The 14,461-nt window shown below is 47.3% G+C and overlaps 2 protein-coding genes across 4 annotated transcripts; both read right to left on the bottom strand.

Moving 5' to 3' along the window:
- Nucleotides 1-1,651: 1,651 nt before the first annotated feature.
- chordc1a (cysteine and histidine-rich domain (CHORD) containing 1a) lies at nucleotides 1,652-6,690 on the bottom strand. The gene is made up of 11 exons (XM_018748353.2): nucleotides 6,428-6,690; nucleotides 5,285-5,334; nucleotides 5,129-5,185; nucleotides 4,662-4,831; nucleotides 4,103-4,206; nucleotides 3,954-4,012; nucleotides 3,767-3,837; nucleotides 3,487-3,592; nucleotides 2,654-2,773; nucleotides 2,453-2,515; nucleotides 1,652-2,258 (listed from the first exon to the last, which is right to left on the bottom strand). Exons 1-11 carry the CDS (start codon nucleotides 6,489-6,491, stop codon nucleotides 2,094-2,096), a joined length of 1,029 nt encoding a protein of 342 aa, XP_018603869.2. The 5' UTR covers nucleotides 6,492-6,690; the 3' UTR covers nucleotides 1,652-2,093.
- Nucleotides 6,691-8,349: 1,659 nt separating this feature from the next.
- LOC108932274 (NLR family CARD domain-containing protein 3-like) lies at nucleotides 8,350-13,918 on the bottom strand. Of its 3 annotated transcripts, XM_018748526.2 has the most exons (6): nucleotides 12,904-13,918; nucleotides 12,621-12,737; nucleotides 12,396-12,497; nucleotides 12,092-12,209; nucleotides 10,758-11,001; nucleotides 8,350-10,091 (listed from the first exon to the last, which is right to left on the bottom strand). In XM_018748526.2, exons 1-6 carry the CDS (start codon nucleotides 12,942-12,944, stop codon nucleotides 8,515-8,517), a joined length of 2,199 nt encoding a protein of 732 aa, XP_018604042.1. In that variant the 5' UTR covers nucleotides 12,945-13,918; the 3' UTR covers nucleotides 8,350-8,514. The 3 variants fall into 3 exon arrangements, with proteins under 3 accessions (XP_018604042.1, XP_029111505.1, XP_018604041.1); XM_029255672.1 differs by having other exon boundaries at nucleotides 12,621-12,943; XM_018748525.2 differs by having other exon boundaries at nucleotides 12,396-12,490; nucleotides 12,621-12,943.
- Nucleotides 13,919-14,461: the final 543 nt, after the last annotated feature.

Genomic DNA, 14,461 nt, shown 5'->3' with positions numbered 1-14,461 from the left:
TCGGTTAGCCAAATGTTTGTCTTAGTATATAGTGTATCGTGTACCTTTCTATGCATGAAAAACATTAAAGAAATACTTCTGGATACACTAAAACATCTTTAATATAACAATACACTTATAATAAATATCTACTAAATGTAGTAATAATGTAACAATAATAATACAATATAATGATGTAATAATAATAAATGCAACTACAGTATTTATAATAGAGAGAGGGGAGGAGGACAGAGAGTGTGTGTGTGTGTGTGCAGGTATAAAAAACATTAAAGAAACTAATGTTCGTTTTTTCGCGTTCGTTGGCGTTTCACCTTTTTCCGGTCGCTTTATTTCCACTTTAGTTTCAATCGTGATCATTTTTCCTTTTCTTTGATGCATCACCATCGCTTGCATCACTTTGGTGCCATGGTTAGGAGGGTAAAAATAAACAGATTAAAGGCAAATCCAGTGACACACGAGACACTTAACAGCAATCTGGTCCGACTGAAAAGAAGGAAGTCCTAGTCCTACCTCGGGTTCACGAGCCAATGAGCCGCTGTAGATGCGCAATGTTTTGAGGCACATCGCAAAGTAGCGCTGTGCGTTATTACGAATCATTGTATGTAACTCAAATTTTAAATATAATAGGCTTTACGGGGGGTGGTTCGTAACTACGAGTTGTACTTAAGTCAGACGTTCGTAACTCGGGGAGAACCAGAACATAATTTCAATGTCTCACCGCCACACCTTGAACAATCATTTAAAATCATTTAATCGGGAGTCAATGTCCATGTTTTAATAAGCAAACGGAAAGAAGCGGCGAATGTGGAAGATAAATAATTGATCACATTTGTCTAAACTTTAAAAAAAGTTCATTAAAATGTCACCATTGGTTGTTGGAGGGGCTGCAGGTCACACTGTTGTCCAGTAGAGGGCAGCACACACTGACCACCAGGATTGCTCCAGAAGCCGATCCCATACCTCGGTATTTTACCATCTTTTACCTACCGCGATGTTAGGCGTGACAGTGAATCTTCAGTCTGTACTTGGTAAATTTGTATTTTATTTCCATACCAACGCTGTGGCCTGAGCTGCTCCATATGCTGAGTCTTCTCACACACACAACATACAATAAGGACAGCAGAGAAGTTGCTAAAAACAGAATTATTGTCCGCATGAGCAGGACTATTTATTTTTACTCAAACTCCACTCTGGGGCTCATCCGTTTTCTTCACGGTGTGACTTTGGCAACAGAACCCATGTATTTGTGCTCCGACCACAGATGTTGTGACACGTGGGTTCATTGTCATCTGGACAGCGGGTCACATGGAGGGAAAAGGGGAACAACACCGAGAAAGAGCTCGGCTCTGTTCCGGTCAAAAATAACTGTCGAGGAGAAGAAGAGCCGTGACAAGGAAGAAGAGTCCGGAAACACACACAACATGGAGCGAACGTGACTTTCAAGAGGTTGAAGTCAATGGTCCCACTCTGCCACCCATGGACCCTCATGCATCTGAGCACGTCAGGCAAAAAACAGGCAACAGGCACAAATAAAACATTTAAAAACCAGATACAGTTAATATAGGAGGTGCCATGGTCCCACAAGATGGGGACAGTGCGCGCACGTGCGCGCGCGCACACACACACACACACACACACACACACACACACACACACACACACACACACACACACACACACACACACCTCAAGTCCGCACGCACCCCTGAGAGCCACTCGGGGAGCCTGGAGCTAAAAACCACCAAACTAAAATGCATTTAATACATTCCAAAAAAAGAGTGGCAAAGTGAAAGGCTAAAATAATAAAACAGGGTAAATATACAAAACATCATAGAACAGGAAAACTGTGACCGTAGCAAGTGGTGTTTCCATGGGCCCCTCCTATACCACGGTAGTGGTAACTGAAGGGTCTTGCTGTCTACATGGGGATGAGCTGGAGGTCCCGTTACTGGACGGACGGCGCCCCCTATGGGCCGGAAGAGGGTCGGTGTGTCGTGATGCGGAAGTGGATCGTCTACAAGAGGGTTAAGTCACTACTTGCGGACAGTACTGCCTTTAGCCGTGACTCGCTTGTCCTGGCCGCCGGTCTATTTTTAATCATCAGCGTCCTTGTCGCCGTCCTCCTTCTCCACTTGGACGGGCGCGCTCTGGGCGGGAGGCAGGTCCAGCCGGGCCCACATCATCGGTTCCGCCTTCTTCATGGCGATCTCGATTTTCGACGCCATCATGTTCATGACACTTTTACCGACATCGATGACCTGCCGGGAAAAGGGCAACACTGAAGTCGTTAATGTCCCTGGAAGTAGAAAGGCATTGTGGGATCAGAGCAGCATTCATATTAATTCCCTTGGGTCTATTTTAAAACCGTGCTTCCGATTTCTTTACATGTGGTCTCTGCTGAATTTTTTAAAAACAAGTAATAAAATAAAGACACTTTTCAGTGAAGGCTTACCCCCCACAAGCTGATTCGGTGTTCAAATTCTTTTTCTCCTTCAAATATGACATGGATATTAACCTGTTTTTAAAAAAAAAAAAAAAAAAACAAACAAACAGTCACGATCACTCATCAAGAGCGCAATACACAAGGTATCATGGCACAAAATGCGTTTTTTTGCTACCCAAATCAGGCTGTTCTATTCTTCCGGACTCTTACCACGGTGCTATTGGCCTCCACAAAGCTGAGCTCCGGGATGGCATTTTTGGTGTAGATGGAGATTATCACTTGGCTCCCCGTCTGATGCCAGTCGAACCTGCACGGTACAACCTTCTTTCCCTGTAATGGGACCACGACAACACACGGTGAGCAGAGGATCACTTCGGCCTGAAGATGCTGCGTTGGCACTGAACCATCACGCTCACTGGTCATTTTTGTATTAGGTACACCTGGCTGGTACAAACTGGTGGTGGGAGTGTAATGACGTGGGGGATGTTTTCTTGGCACACATCAGTTTAGGAGGCTGGTAGAGTGTGGCCAGCCCCACGGGGCTGAATTCATACTGTTCTGGAGGCAAAAGAGTCACACTTGGCACTAGACCAGGTATACCTAAAAAAAGAGGCCAGTGAGTATAAAGGGAACATGACCACAAGTCCACAGTGAAAAGAGGGCTTATCTGGCATTAGAGCCCAAATAAAACAACTGCACTCAACTTGTAACAGCTAACGATATAATAGGGCAGCAGCTGAAGCAGCAGTTAAAACCACCAAATCTGGACTGAGACCTCAGGTTTCATTCCACCTCCTGCAGTAACACCCTAGAGTAGGGTACCTGCGCTGCGCCAATACAGTAAAAATTACCCTGCTGAAGACATGGATAAATCACAATAAGTAGCACTGGAGAAAATCAGCTAAATGAGTGAATTTAGATAATTTTTTTTTACTAATGAGACAACTGTTAAGAGGCATGAAGCAGCCAATGGAACGGCAGCATTCATTCGGAAGCCGCCACCCCCCCACCCCCCCCACACGGCGTAGCGGCACTACCCTCACCATGTCCTCCTTCTTCCACATGTGGTGCCCCTTGGTGCAGCCCTCCTGGGACAGGAACGTGTTGAAGTCCGAGGTTTTCCGTTTGCAGCAGCTCCAGTACTTCATCCTGACGGCACCCAGAGCACAAACGACACCTGAGCCCTGCAGTCGCTCTTATTATAATAACCAGAAATCATAAACGGGAGATTCGCTGGCGACCGACGCAAGTCACGTCTCAAATACAGCGTCTGTAAAATGAAAGCACGCTCGTCTGATCGAAGCAGAGGACGTGACCCCGTACCCCTCGTGGAAAATGGGCACTCCCGGGTGGAACAAACAGGTCTCCTCGCCGCCTCCTGGTCCAACGAACGTCTGGCAATATGAAAAAATATGAGCACGTAGCAAAAGAGTCAAAGTTACGATCTATTAAGTACGTAAAAATGTCACCCAAAGAGTCGATTGTAGAATCAAATGCGAGGGGAACGCACCTTGGAGCATCCGCCATTTTTACACGATGTTCCAACTTTGACCTCATCTCCTTCCTCCTCTGGGAAAAAAGGCATCTAATTTAAAATGCAGCTATTTCACCGCGGTAAACTAACACATTGCATATTTCCTAAAATCGTTAATCCTTTACCCTTTAGGTCCACCTGACTGGTTTCTGTTAACTTGAGCTTCTCCAGGGACTGTTTCAGCGAGGAAGACACTTTCTGCTCTAGTCTTACAAAGGGCTCATCGGGGCTGGAACACAAGAGCAGACAGATCACGACCCGTGTGGACTGACCTCATGCTTATTTACACTTATTTCACCGACGCTTTACACCAAAGAAGCTTTGAGAAATTTGCCCATTTATCCAGCAGGGTATTTTTTTACCCTATCAGATGATCTGTACCTTGATCAAAGGTACTACAGCAGGAGGTGGGATTCAAACCCGCAACCTCTGAATCCAAAGGCAGCAGCTGTAACCAGTGTATTGCAGCTGATTTGCCCATTTATACAGCAGGGTAATTTTTACTGTTGTAATTCACAGTGCCACAACAGGAGATGGAATTCGAACCTGGGTCCTTCAAGTGCTTCAACCGCTATGACACCTGCTGCTATGTTTCAAGGACAGCCTCAAAAAGGGAACTTGGATCAAATGACAACAGTAGGGCGCGATGAGCTTTCGACACAGGGTACAGATTGTGGTATTTACCTCGGTCGACTGCTCGTGTTCAGCGGCTTCGGCGCCTGAATAACGTACTCGCTGAACTTGGGCTTCAGGTCCTCGAGCTCCTTGAGCTCCTTCTTCTCGCCCGAGGTCTTGACGTCCGGTTTCACCGGCTCCGGGGGTTTCTCCTTGTTGTGCGGCCCTTTTGTACAGCCCTGGAGGAAAGCGGCGCGGACAGGACTTAGGACACGAGGGAGGGACGCGTCACCGGACCGGCCGAAAAACGCTGCGAAAACCATTTGACCGTTAACACCCCCGGCGTAGAGAAAAAAATTTCAAGGATTCGGAAAATTATTATACTTTGTGATGTTGCATCACTTATTTTTCCTCGTAGCGTTCATCAGCATCGTGGCTCAAGCAGCACAGCGACACGGCGCCACGGTTCACACGCGGCTGTCCCTGGGCGTTTAAGGTCGTGAACCCGGTCGATTGCCGTTCACACGGTCACTTACAGCGATGCTCAGGAAATCGGAGAAATCCGTCGTCCGTCGTTTGCAGCAAGACCATCCCTGGACGGAGGAGGAAACACTGTCACTCCGCACATTTCGGCACTGTGAGGTGTGAACTGGAGGTGGGGGGGGGGGGGCGGTGAACCGCAACGCACGTACCTTCAGCGCATCGTGGAAGACGGGCACGCCTGGGTGATACGTACAGGCGTCTGGGAAAACAAGGGAGCACACTGAGCCGCATAAGGCAATACATAGAACCTCATTAATATTCATTAATATACACAACCTCATTAATAATAGTCACTAATATAACCTGCAGCCCACAGGATATTTTTACTGGAGGAATTACAGGGACAGCTGGTAGCGGAGGGATTAGAGCTGTTGCCTCTAGACCCGAAGGCTGCAGGTTCGGTTCGAATCTCACTTCCACTTGTAGTACCCCTGAACAAGGTACTTACCTCAAATTGCCCCAGTATAATTACCCAGCTGTATAAATGAGTAAATGAAGCTGAACACTAAGTTGCTTTTGGAGAAAAGTGTCAGATAAATGCACATTTATTAAATGATTTAAACATGTGACCCTGAGGAAACGGGCCGTCTCACTTTTGGAATTTCGTGGTTCCGGAACAAATCAACAGCCCAGCAGGGAAAAGGCCACAGTGTGAAGAATCACATCTCAGACATTGTTTTACCATACCAGGCTTACTGCAGTCAACGAGATCCTAATTTTTTATTTTTTATTTTTTATTTTTTTTTGGGGGGGGCGTTTCCTGGGCAGTTCTACATACACATATTTTGGTCTCATGTTTGAAAAGGAATAAAATAATATTGACTGAGTGACAAACAGCTGCAATATTATTGCAGTAGGTTTATGTACAGGTATAACAGCTGTACTGTGGTAAAAGGCACGGACACGACAGTAATAAGTAAGTAAGGTGAGGTTCGGATCGAAAAAACCAGTAACTAGTCCTCCATCCCTGGTGATACTAGTTTAGTGCGACGGATCCGCGCCTAACGGACCATTTCGGATCCGGATCTCGGGAGAAAAGGGTAAAAGTGAGGTCATTTGATTTGGGGAAAAGAGCTCGCGGGATTTCCGAGACGAGAGTCTTTGATCAGTTTCCGCAGCGCGGCAAGGTGCACGACTTAGTTTTAACGCCGCGTTTCGAGCGTGAGAGCCGCGCGCAGAGCAGCTCTGCGGGACTCGGAACCAGATGGAACCGGTCCATCCCGGCCGGGTAAAACCAGGCACGTGGCCGGGGGGTAAAGGAGGAGAGGTCACAGGGTTATGGTACTACTCACCGTCGGGGTTGCGTTCGGGGTCGAAGCGCTGCCCGCAGCCTCTGTTGTAACACAGCACAGACATGACGATCCACGACCACGAGGGAATGAGGCCCTTAACCACTTTTCGGGGGCGATTGGAGGAGCCACGTGTGATGCTGAAGCGCCGGTACCACGTCCCCGCGACACAGTTGCGCTCCGACACCGCCGGCCGGGTTATAATGTTACAATGTAGCAGTCGGCGTAGAAAACGTGCTGCCGCTTCCGCTGCGCCACAGCGCCCCCAGCGGCCACCTGCGGTATCGCATCGTGCGGCACCTCCGGGAAACTTCGCGAAACTTCCCGACACGACGCGTGGGAAGAGGTCGGGCGGGAGCGGGTGCACCTTCGCAGGGTCCGTTTATACACCAGGAGTGTGTTTCTCACACGGGCCTCGTTTTTACGCAAAGTTGAGTCCACTTTCAGCTCCTTCCAACACGGTTTTTATAGTAGACATTTATTCATATCGCTCCTTTGTCTAAAGCAAATTACTATGAACGTTACACCGATTTACATGTATTCATTTAGCTGATGCTTTTCTTCAAAGTGACTTACACTGTTAGTCCACCTACAATTAGTTACCCATTTATACAGCAGGGTGTGCAATTTAGGGTAAGTACCTTGCTCAAGAGTACTGCAGCTGGAGGTGGGGGATTCAAACCTGCAACCTTTTGGGTCCAAGGGCAGCAGTTCTAACCACTACGCCACCAGCTGATTTACCAATTTACACAGAAGGAAGGGTATTTCTTACTGTGTCAATTCAGGTTAAGCACCGTGATGGAGGAGACTGGAGCAGGAGGAGGGATTTAAACCTTACTGATAGGACCCTAACTACTACGCCTCCTGCTGGCCCAAGTTGATACGATTTCGAGTGAATAGGAAACCAGCTTTGGGGAGCCGGAGAGGGGCCGTCCAGTATCTGCTCTCGGGGAGGTGACCACTGTGGTCTTGGACTCACAGAGATGTATTTTCCCCTTTGATATTTTTACACTTTATTCCACTTTGTTTCCCAGCGGTTTGCTACAGCTGCAACTCACTTCCATTCATGTATGGAGATCATTTCCATGCATCTTGTACTACTTGTCTTTAAGAGATTTTTTCACCTGTCACACTGTCGCCATGTGGATCTCTCTGAGGAGAACCCTGAAAAGTGCGCTAAAGTGAAAATAAAGGAAGTGTCACTTTTGCTTCAGCCCTTTTACGCTTAAGAGAGTGACTGTATGCACAGGAACACTTCAGGGACTGTGTGCAGGAGCGCCGTGCCAAGGTTGGGGCATGGAATCGTACCGCGCCGTGAGTGCGCTCCCGCTCCACTTCCCCCATCACACAAACTGCTCTTGTCTTCCTGTTTTATAGAGTCCTTCCTCCTCCTTTATGGAAACTGTTATTAAACTCAGGAATTAAACCGAGAATAATTCTAAAATTAAGTATTTTAAACAATAATGAATTTGCAGTTATTCATTTAGCAGACAACTGTGAGTAAAGTGGGTCAATAACAGATGAAGAGCTTTAGACAGACACTGGATTATGGACACAGCTCGGGTATCTGACACCACCATGTTGCTGGTTCACATCCCTCCAGTAGCTCCTGTAGAAGTTACATTCAAATAGCAAATGCATAGATAATCATAGCAGATGGTGTTGGATTCGTTAATGGAGCTATGAGAAGGTCAGCGGAGAAGTGGCTCTGAAGGCGAGGGGTTTGAAACCCTTTTTGAATGTGGAAGGGATTCAGCAGCTCTGAGGGGCACAGGGAGCTCATTCCACCACATCAGGGCCAAGACTGAGAACTGATTTCGATGTTAGACCACCCCCCCCAAGCGAGAACGCTGAGTGCGCAGAGATAGATGCTCTATGTGCCAAAGTGTGTTCTCTAATAAACACACCACAAAACACGTTGCACACATTTCCATTTTATTGACGTTGTACAGTTCATAGATCAGTGGTCCATACATCTCCATGCGTATCAGTAGTGCAGCGCCGATACCCCATCAGGTAGTGTCATGTAACCAGGGCAACGCAGCGCATCTGTCGCCCCACCGAGGCGAGGGGATCCCACACGGCAGGACTCAGTTACATTTGAGCTCATCTAAACAGTGCGGCAGATTCCTGCATCTCTCCAGGTTCGAATTCTCCCTCAGCATCTTCTGGATGTACCTGGCTGTTTCCTCGGGATTATGGGAGAAACTCCCCGTCCGGGGGATGAGGCCCTCTAAGGCCTGCTGCGTGGTCTCCTGCGACAGGCCCAGCAGGAAGCGGAGGAAGAGGTCCAGGTGTCCATCCTTTCTGTGAAGGACTTTGTCCACCGCAGCCTTGTACAGCCCAAACATCGACGTTTCTTTGAAGAGCCTCGAAATCGGCGGGACGAGGGGCTGGTTGAGAAGGTTCTTGTGATGGTTCACGTACGAGAGATGGACGTGCAACGCCGCCAGATACTCCTGCACGCTCAGGTGGACAAAGCAGAACTCCCTGTCCTGACTTATCTCCTGCTTGAATATTTCCGTGCAGAGTCCGGAGCGGAGCGTCACTTCCTGCACGTCCACGTCCATCTGCCGCAAGTCTTCCTCGTAGAAGACGGCGCTCTCCTTCTCCAGCTGCCGAAAGGCGAGCTCGGCCAGCTTGCAGACGAAGACGGGGTCCGTCTCCAGCCACGGCTGCGAAGTCGCCTGCGACGGGTAGTACTTCAGGTTCTTCATGTGCGTCTGCAGGATCAAGTAGTGCGTGTAGAACTGCGTGACCTTGGTGTTGACGTACCTGCTGGCTTCGGAGAACTTCCGCTCGAAAATGGTCGCCACCACCCAGCAGAAGACGGGAATGTGGCACATGATCTCGAGGCTCGCGAACGTATTTATGTGCGAGAGAATTTGCGCCGCCTGGTTCGGGTCTTTGAACTTCTTCCTGAAGTAGGCCTCCTTCTGCGAGGCGTTGAACCCGCGCAGTTCTGTGCACCTCTGGATGCACTGAGGAGGGATGCGGTTCGCGGCGGCCGACCTGGACGTGATCCACAGGAGCGCGGAGGGCACAAGATTTCCCCGTACGAGGTTCGTGAGCAACGCGTCCAACGTCACCTTCTGCCTTACGTCGTTCACGCTGTCGTTCCTCCGGAAATCCAGGGGCAACCTGCAGCCGTCCAGGCCGTCGAGGATGAACAAAACCCTGCAGTCCTTCCTTTCGATGAAGTCCATCTCTTTCATTTCCGGAAAGAAAACACATATGAGCTCCATCAGACTTATGTTGTCTTCCTTGACTAAACCGAGCTCCCGAAAAGGAAGCGGAAACACAAAGTGGATCTCCTGATTGGCCTTCTCTTCGATCCAGTCGAGAATGAACCTCTGCACGGAGACGGTCATGCCGATGCCGGCGATGCCCGTGGTCAGCACGGTCCTGATCGCTCTGTCACGGCTGGGCGAGGGCCCGAAGATGTCGTTGCGGCCGATCTCGGTCTCCTGGCCGACGGGACCGCGGGAGGAAGCGTCGTAACCCCTCAGCTCGTGTTCACCGTTAACCCCTGCGTTCCTGCCCTCGGTCAACAGCTGGTCAACGTAGACGCAGCTCAGGAAGCACTGCTCTCCCTGTCTCGGTATCCCCTCGAATATGGAGCCGTATCTCCTCTTGAGAGAAACCTTCAGCTCGTACTGGAGCCGAACTGCAGGAAAACCATCGAAGGAACACGACAGCAGCCGTTCAAGGAAATCTTCTCATTTTATTTGTTTATTTGGCCGACGCTTGTCTCCAAGGCAACAACATGTTCATGCATGAGGTCACTTGCACTGTTTTACCATTCTATACAACTGGGTCATTTTTCCTGCATCAGTGCAGGGTAAGTACTTTGAGCTACTGTGCCTCAGCAGTAGGTGGGATCCAAACATGAGTCCTCAGCCAGCAAGGTGGCATCTCTAACCACTACACCACCTGCAGCCCATGGTTCATACTCTTCTATATGCATTTATTTATTTAGCTGATGCTTTTCTCCAAAGCAACTTACAATGTTAAGCTACTTTTCAATTATTTATTGAAACCTCTGATTTATTTACCCATTTATACAGCTGCATACATCTTTTCTTTTTCTCTGGAGCAATTTTAGGGTAAGTACCTTGCTCAAGGGTACTACAGCCAGAGGTGAGATTCAAACCTGCGACTCCTAGGTCCGAAGGCATCAGCTCCAACCACTACACTACCAGCTGTCCCTGGCGACAGGGAGAACATTAGTATTCCTGCTGTCCTCCCACTACTGTCCGCTCTCCTCTCTTCACACTTACGTCCCCGCTGATCCCGCCCAACTAGAAAGCGCAAATATGATGAAGGCACTTACCCCGAATGCAGTTTTTTTCCAGGAACTTCACCAGGTCGTACTGCTTGAGGTCCCTGAGGATGTGCGTCGCGATCTTAAGGGCGCAACCTTTGCCGCAGCGCTCCAGCATCTTGTCCACCACATCCAGGGCGTCCTCGCAGTCGTCCATCTGATTCTCAAAATATTCGCTGAAAGTGGTGGTCAGGTAGTGCTTGAACATTATCAGCTCGTCCCGGAAGAGCTTGGAAACGGTGCTGAGGATGGACTACAATCGCAGACAGAAAGAAACGCAAGCAAAAAATGGTTACTTGATTACCTGAAAGGTCAACCTCAATGCGTGGCCATTTCAGCAAACAGTTCTTAACTGATGCTTTATTAATAACCCTTGCTGAAAGTGTAACCGAATATGACTTCATTTTTTTTTTTAATTTCATACATGCATGTACTGTATTTATAATGTGTTTAAGTCTGGAATTTCTGAGCTTTTCAGTCAAATACGCATACAAACAGAAGGCACTGATGGTTTGGTTTGTTGCTTTACCCTTTTATCTGTGTGCTGCACAGCAAACAATGACCCTTCTTGAAGGTCCTCAATAAAAATGCTAATACAGACACGCATCGCTTAACAACAGGGATACACTCTGAGAAATGTGTCATCAGGCCATTTCGTTGTGCAAACATCACAGAGTGTATTTATACAAGCCTAGATGGTAGAGTGTACTTATACACACCTAGATGGTGTAGCCTCGATCGTAGAGTGTACTTATTACACACCTAGATGGTATAGCCTCGATCGTAGAGTGTACTTATACAAACCTAGATGGTATAGCCTCGGTGCAGTTAGGAGACACGGTAAACACGAGACTTATGATGCTACTGCCGGCATAACACAGCATATTGTTTTACAGTAAACTTTCTCCATAAGTAGAAAGAATACACTGTAAAATAAGGATAAAAAGTACAGTATAGTAAATACATAAACCAGTAACAGCTGTTTATTATCATTATCAAGTATTATGCACTGTACATAACTGTATATGTTATACTTTTATACGACTGGCAGCGCAGTAGGTTTGTTTACAGCAGCACCACCCCGAAAACGTGAGTAACACGTTGAGCTACGACGTTACGACGGCTACAACGTCGCTAGTCGATAAGAATTTTTCGGCTCCATTATAATGTTATGGGACCACTGTCGTATATGGAGTCAGTCGTTAAGTGAAACGTCATTAAGCGGTGCATGACTGCACATCATTTACAAAAATGCACATCATTATTTTTCATCCCTTTCACTCGACTTACAGAAGGACACGGCTGCACATTTCCTTCACTCAACCGAAAGACGTGTAGATCACCTTAAATATGAATGGCAGCTCCATGCTCTTTTCCCCGTCTTCTGACTCTGAACACTTGTATCCCATCAGAGGAGTATCCAGGGGTGGTAAAAGTGATGACTGCTTGTCCAGAGGCAGTCTGCTTCACAGATGTTAAAAATATATACTGTATTCACAACAGTTACAAGTATGACACCACTGGCCAATAATGCGGTTAAGGGGATGTCGGTTTGATATATCTACTATTGATATATCTAATGTTTTATATATTAGGAAGGTGACCATTTACAGATAAGGGAAGTGGTTTAAAAATGAGTGACCTCACCCTTGTTCCGGCAGAAACACTCCATCCCCAGGTATAACAGGCTGGCTGTGAGAGCCAACACTTTTCAGGGATCCTAGAGACTCTGCCTTTTTCACCTGGACCCTACCAAAGGAAAACCATCCTGTTATTTAAAAAAAATTTGGAAATTACAAAAGATTCAGCGGGATTGGCGAGAGTATTCGGAAAACTGCAAGTTTCTTGATTTGTGTGTTTGTGTGCACTTACGTTACAGTGGCAGCGGGTTTATCACCCGGTTCAGCATCAGACTCGTGAAGGTCACTCATCATGGACTGATAACTGGGTGCTGGAGACTCGGGCCTCTCCAGATTGACCCTGATCGGACTGCAAAACCAGGCCAAGACTGACAATAAGTAAAATATCATACTAAAACGGACCCACTTTTGTGTAGGAACTTCATGTTTCGGTGTGCTGATCATCTCCTTGAACAACGATATGCTCATCACTAGATGATCCTGGGAGGAGAGTCCCACACTTAAGTGTCCCTCACCTGTCACTGTGACGTTCCGGGACTCCGCTGAGGTTCTCCATCTCAGAGAGGTCTAGCCTGCTGGATGTCCCACAGACAACCTCAGAAGAACCCTTAGAGACTCTTATTATACACTCAAATGAGTTGGTTACATACGTTATGATCTTGTGTGGAAAGAGACCCAGTTATAGAGCTTGTGCAAAATATGCACTTCTATTATGCTCTTGAAAGACGTAAAGGCAGGTGGTGATTTCCAGCTCCAGAACCCAAACCAGACGAACGGGATTCCAGACGATCGCGGGCGGTAAGCACGAGACCCTTAAGCCGATGACGTCATCATTACAACGCGATACAGCCTAACGCTGACTGCCACAATGTATCAAATTCATCGATATTTTGTCACAAATTCACAGAGAGTAACAGCCCGGCCGGTAATTCGGTTCTCATCACTTCGACCCTCTGTTCCTGATTGATTCGGATCCAGATCTTTTCTTCGTGAAACACGCGCTAGAGGAGCGGAGCCTCCCACTCCCACGATCCCACGTTGTACATTAAATAAAAAGTTTCACCACCGACGTGTCCAACATGTTCGCGTCCCACCATGGCATCGGGCCGCAAATCGTGGACGCTCGTGTCCAACCGTCTTGTTCCGCTTGTTTTTTACTTTCGTTTTCCGTTGCGTTCAGTGTTGCGCGCGCCGCGCGCGCGGCCGGGAAGTGAAACAGGCTCGAGAAGCTCCGCGTGTCCTTTTCTCAACAATACAAGCGGTATATAATCACTGTTGAGGAGTGTAATAATAAGAAGGCCATTAAGACTGTGCATTATTGTAATATTTTAGGGTGTTGATGTAATGTCTGGTTATTGGAGTGTTTTGTAATTTTTTTGTGTATTTTTTATTTCTTTTTTGTTTATTTTCCCCCCTGGCTAGGTTTGATTAATCTGGATTAATGTTCTTGTATTGTGACTGTTTGAATTGTGTAATAAAGAAGAAAAGAAGGTCCTCGTGTCACTGCGACCGACGCGCGCGCGCGCACACAGACACACACAGAGAGAGAGAGAGAGAGAGAGAGAGAGAGAGAGAGAGAGAGAGAGGGAGGGCGGGGGTTTAGCCACAGCATATGATCTGGACGATTCATGTCAGTTTTTTCTAGAGCGAAAACCACGACATCTTTTCTTTAACTGTATTTACAGTAAAAAGTTCTGGTGCGAAACAGAAAAGTTACTGTAAATTTACCAGATACTTGATTCCACAGATAAATACACTTTTAAATGTAAAGACATTCATCAAATTTTTTTTTTTTTTTTTTTTTAAAAGTGTGTAACCTTCAGTAAATATTTCCACGGACAAAATGGTAAAATTATAACCCTAATATTAGGTGCCGACAGCTGAACTGGAACAAAGTTGTGAGACTTTACAACATATAAAGGATCGAGTCAGTCTGTGTGGAGTTTGTATTTTCTCCCCGTGTCTGCGTGGGTTTCCTCCGGGTGCTCTGGTTTCCTCCCACACTCCAAAGACATGCTGTTCAGGTTCACCCATAGTGTGCGAGTACCAGAGAGTGTGTTCTACTGATGTATG

This window comes from Scleropages formosus, chromosome 10 (assembly GCF_900964775.1).
Source record: "Scleropages formosus chromosome 10, fSclFor1.1, whole genome shotgun sequence".
NCBI lineage: Eukaryota > Metazoa > Chordata > Actinopteri > Osteoglossiformes > Osteoglossidae > Scleropages > Scleropages formosus.
Note: the sequence above shows the minus strand (reverse complement) of the source record. Positions and strands in the feature narration are given on the sequence as shown.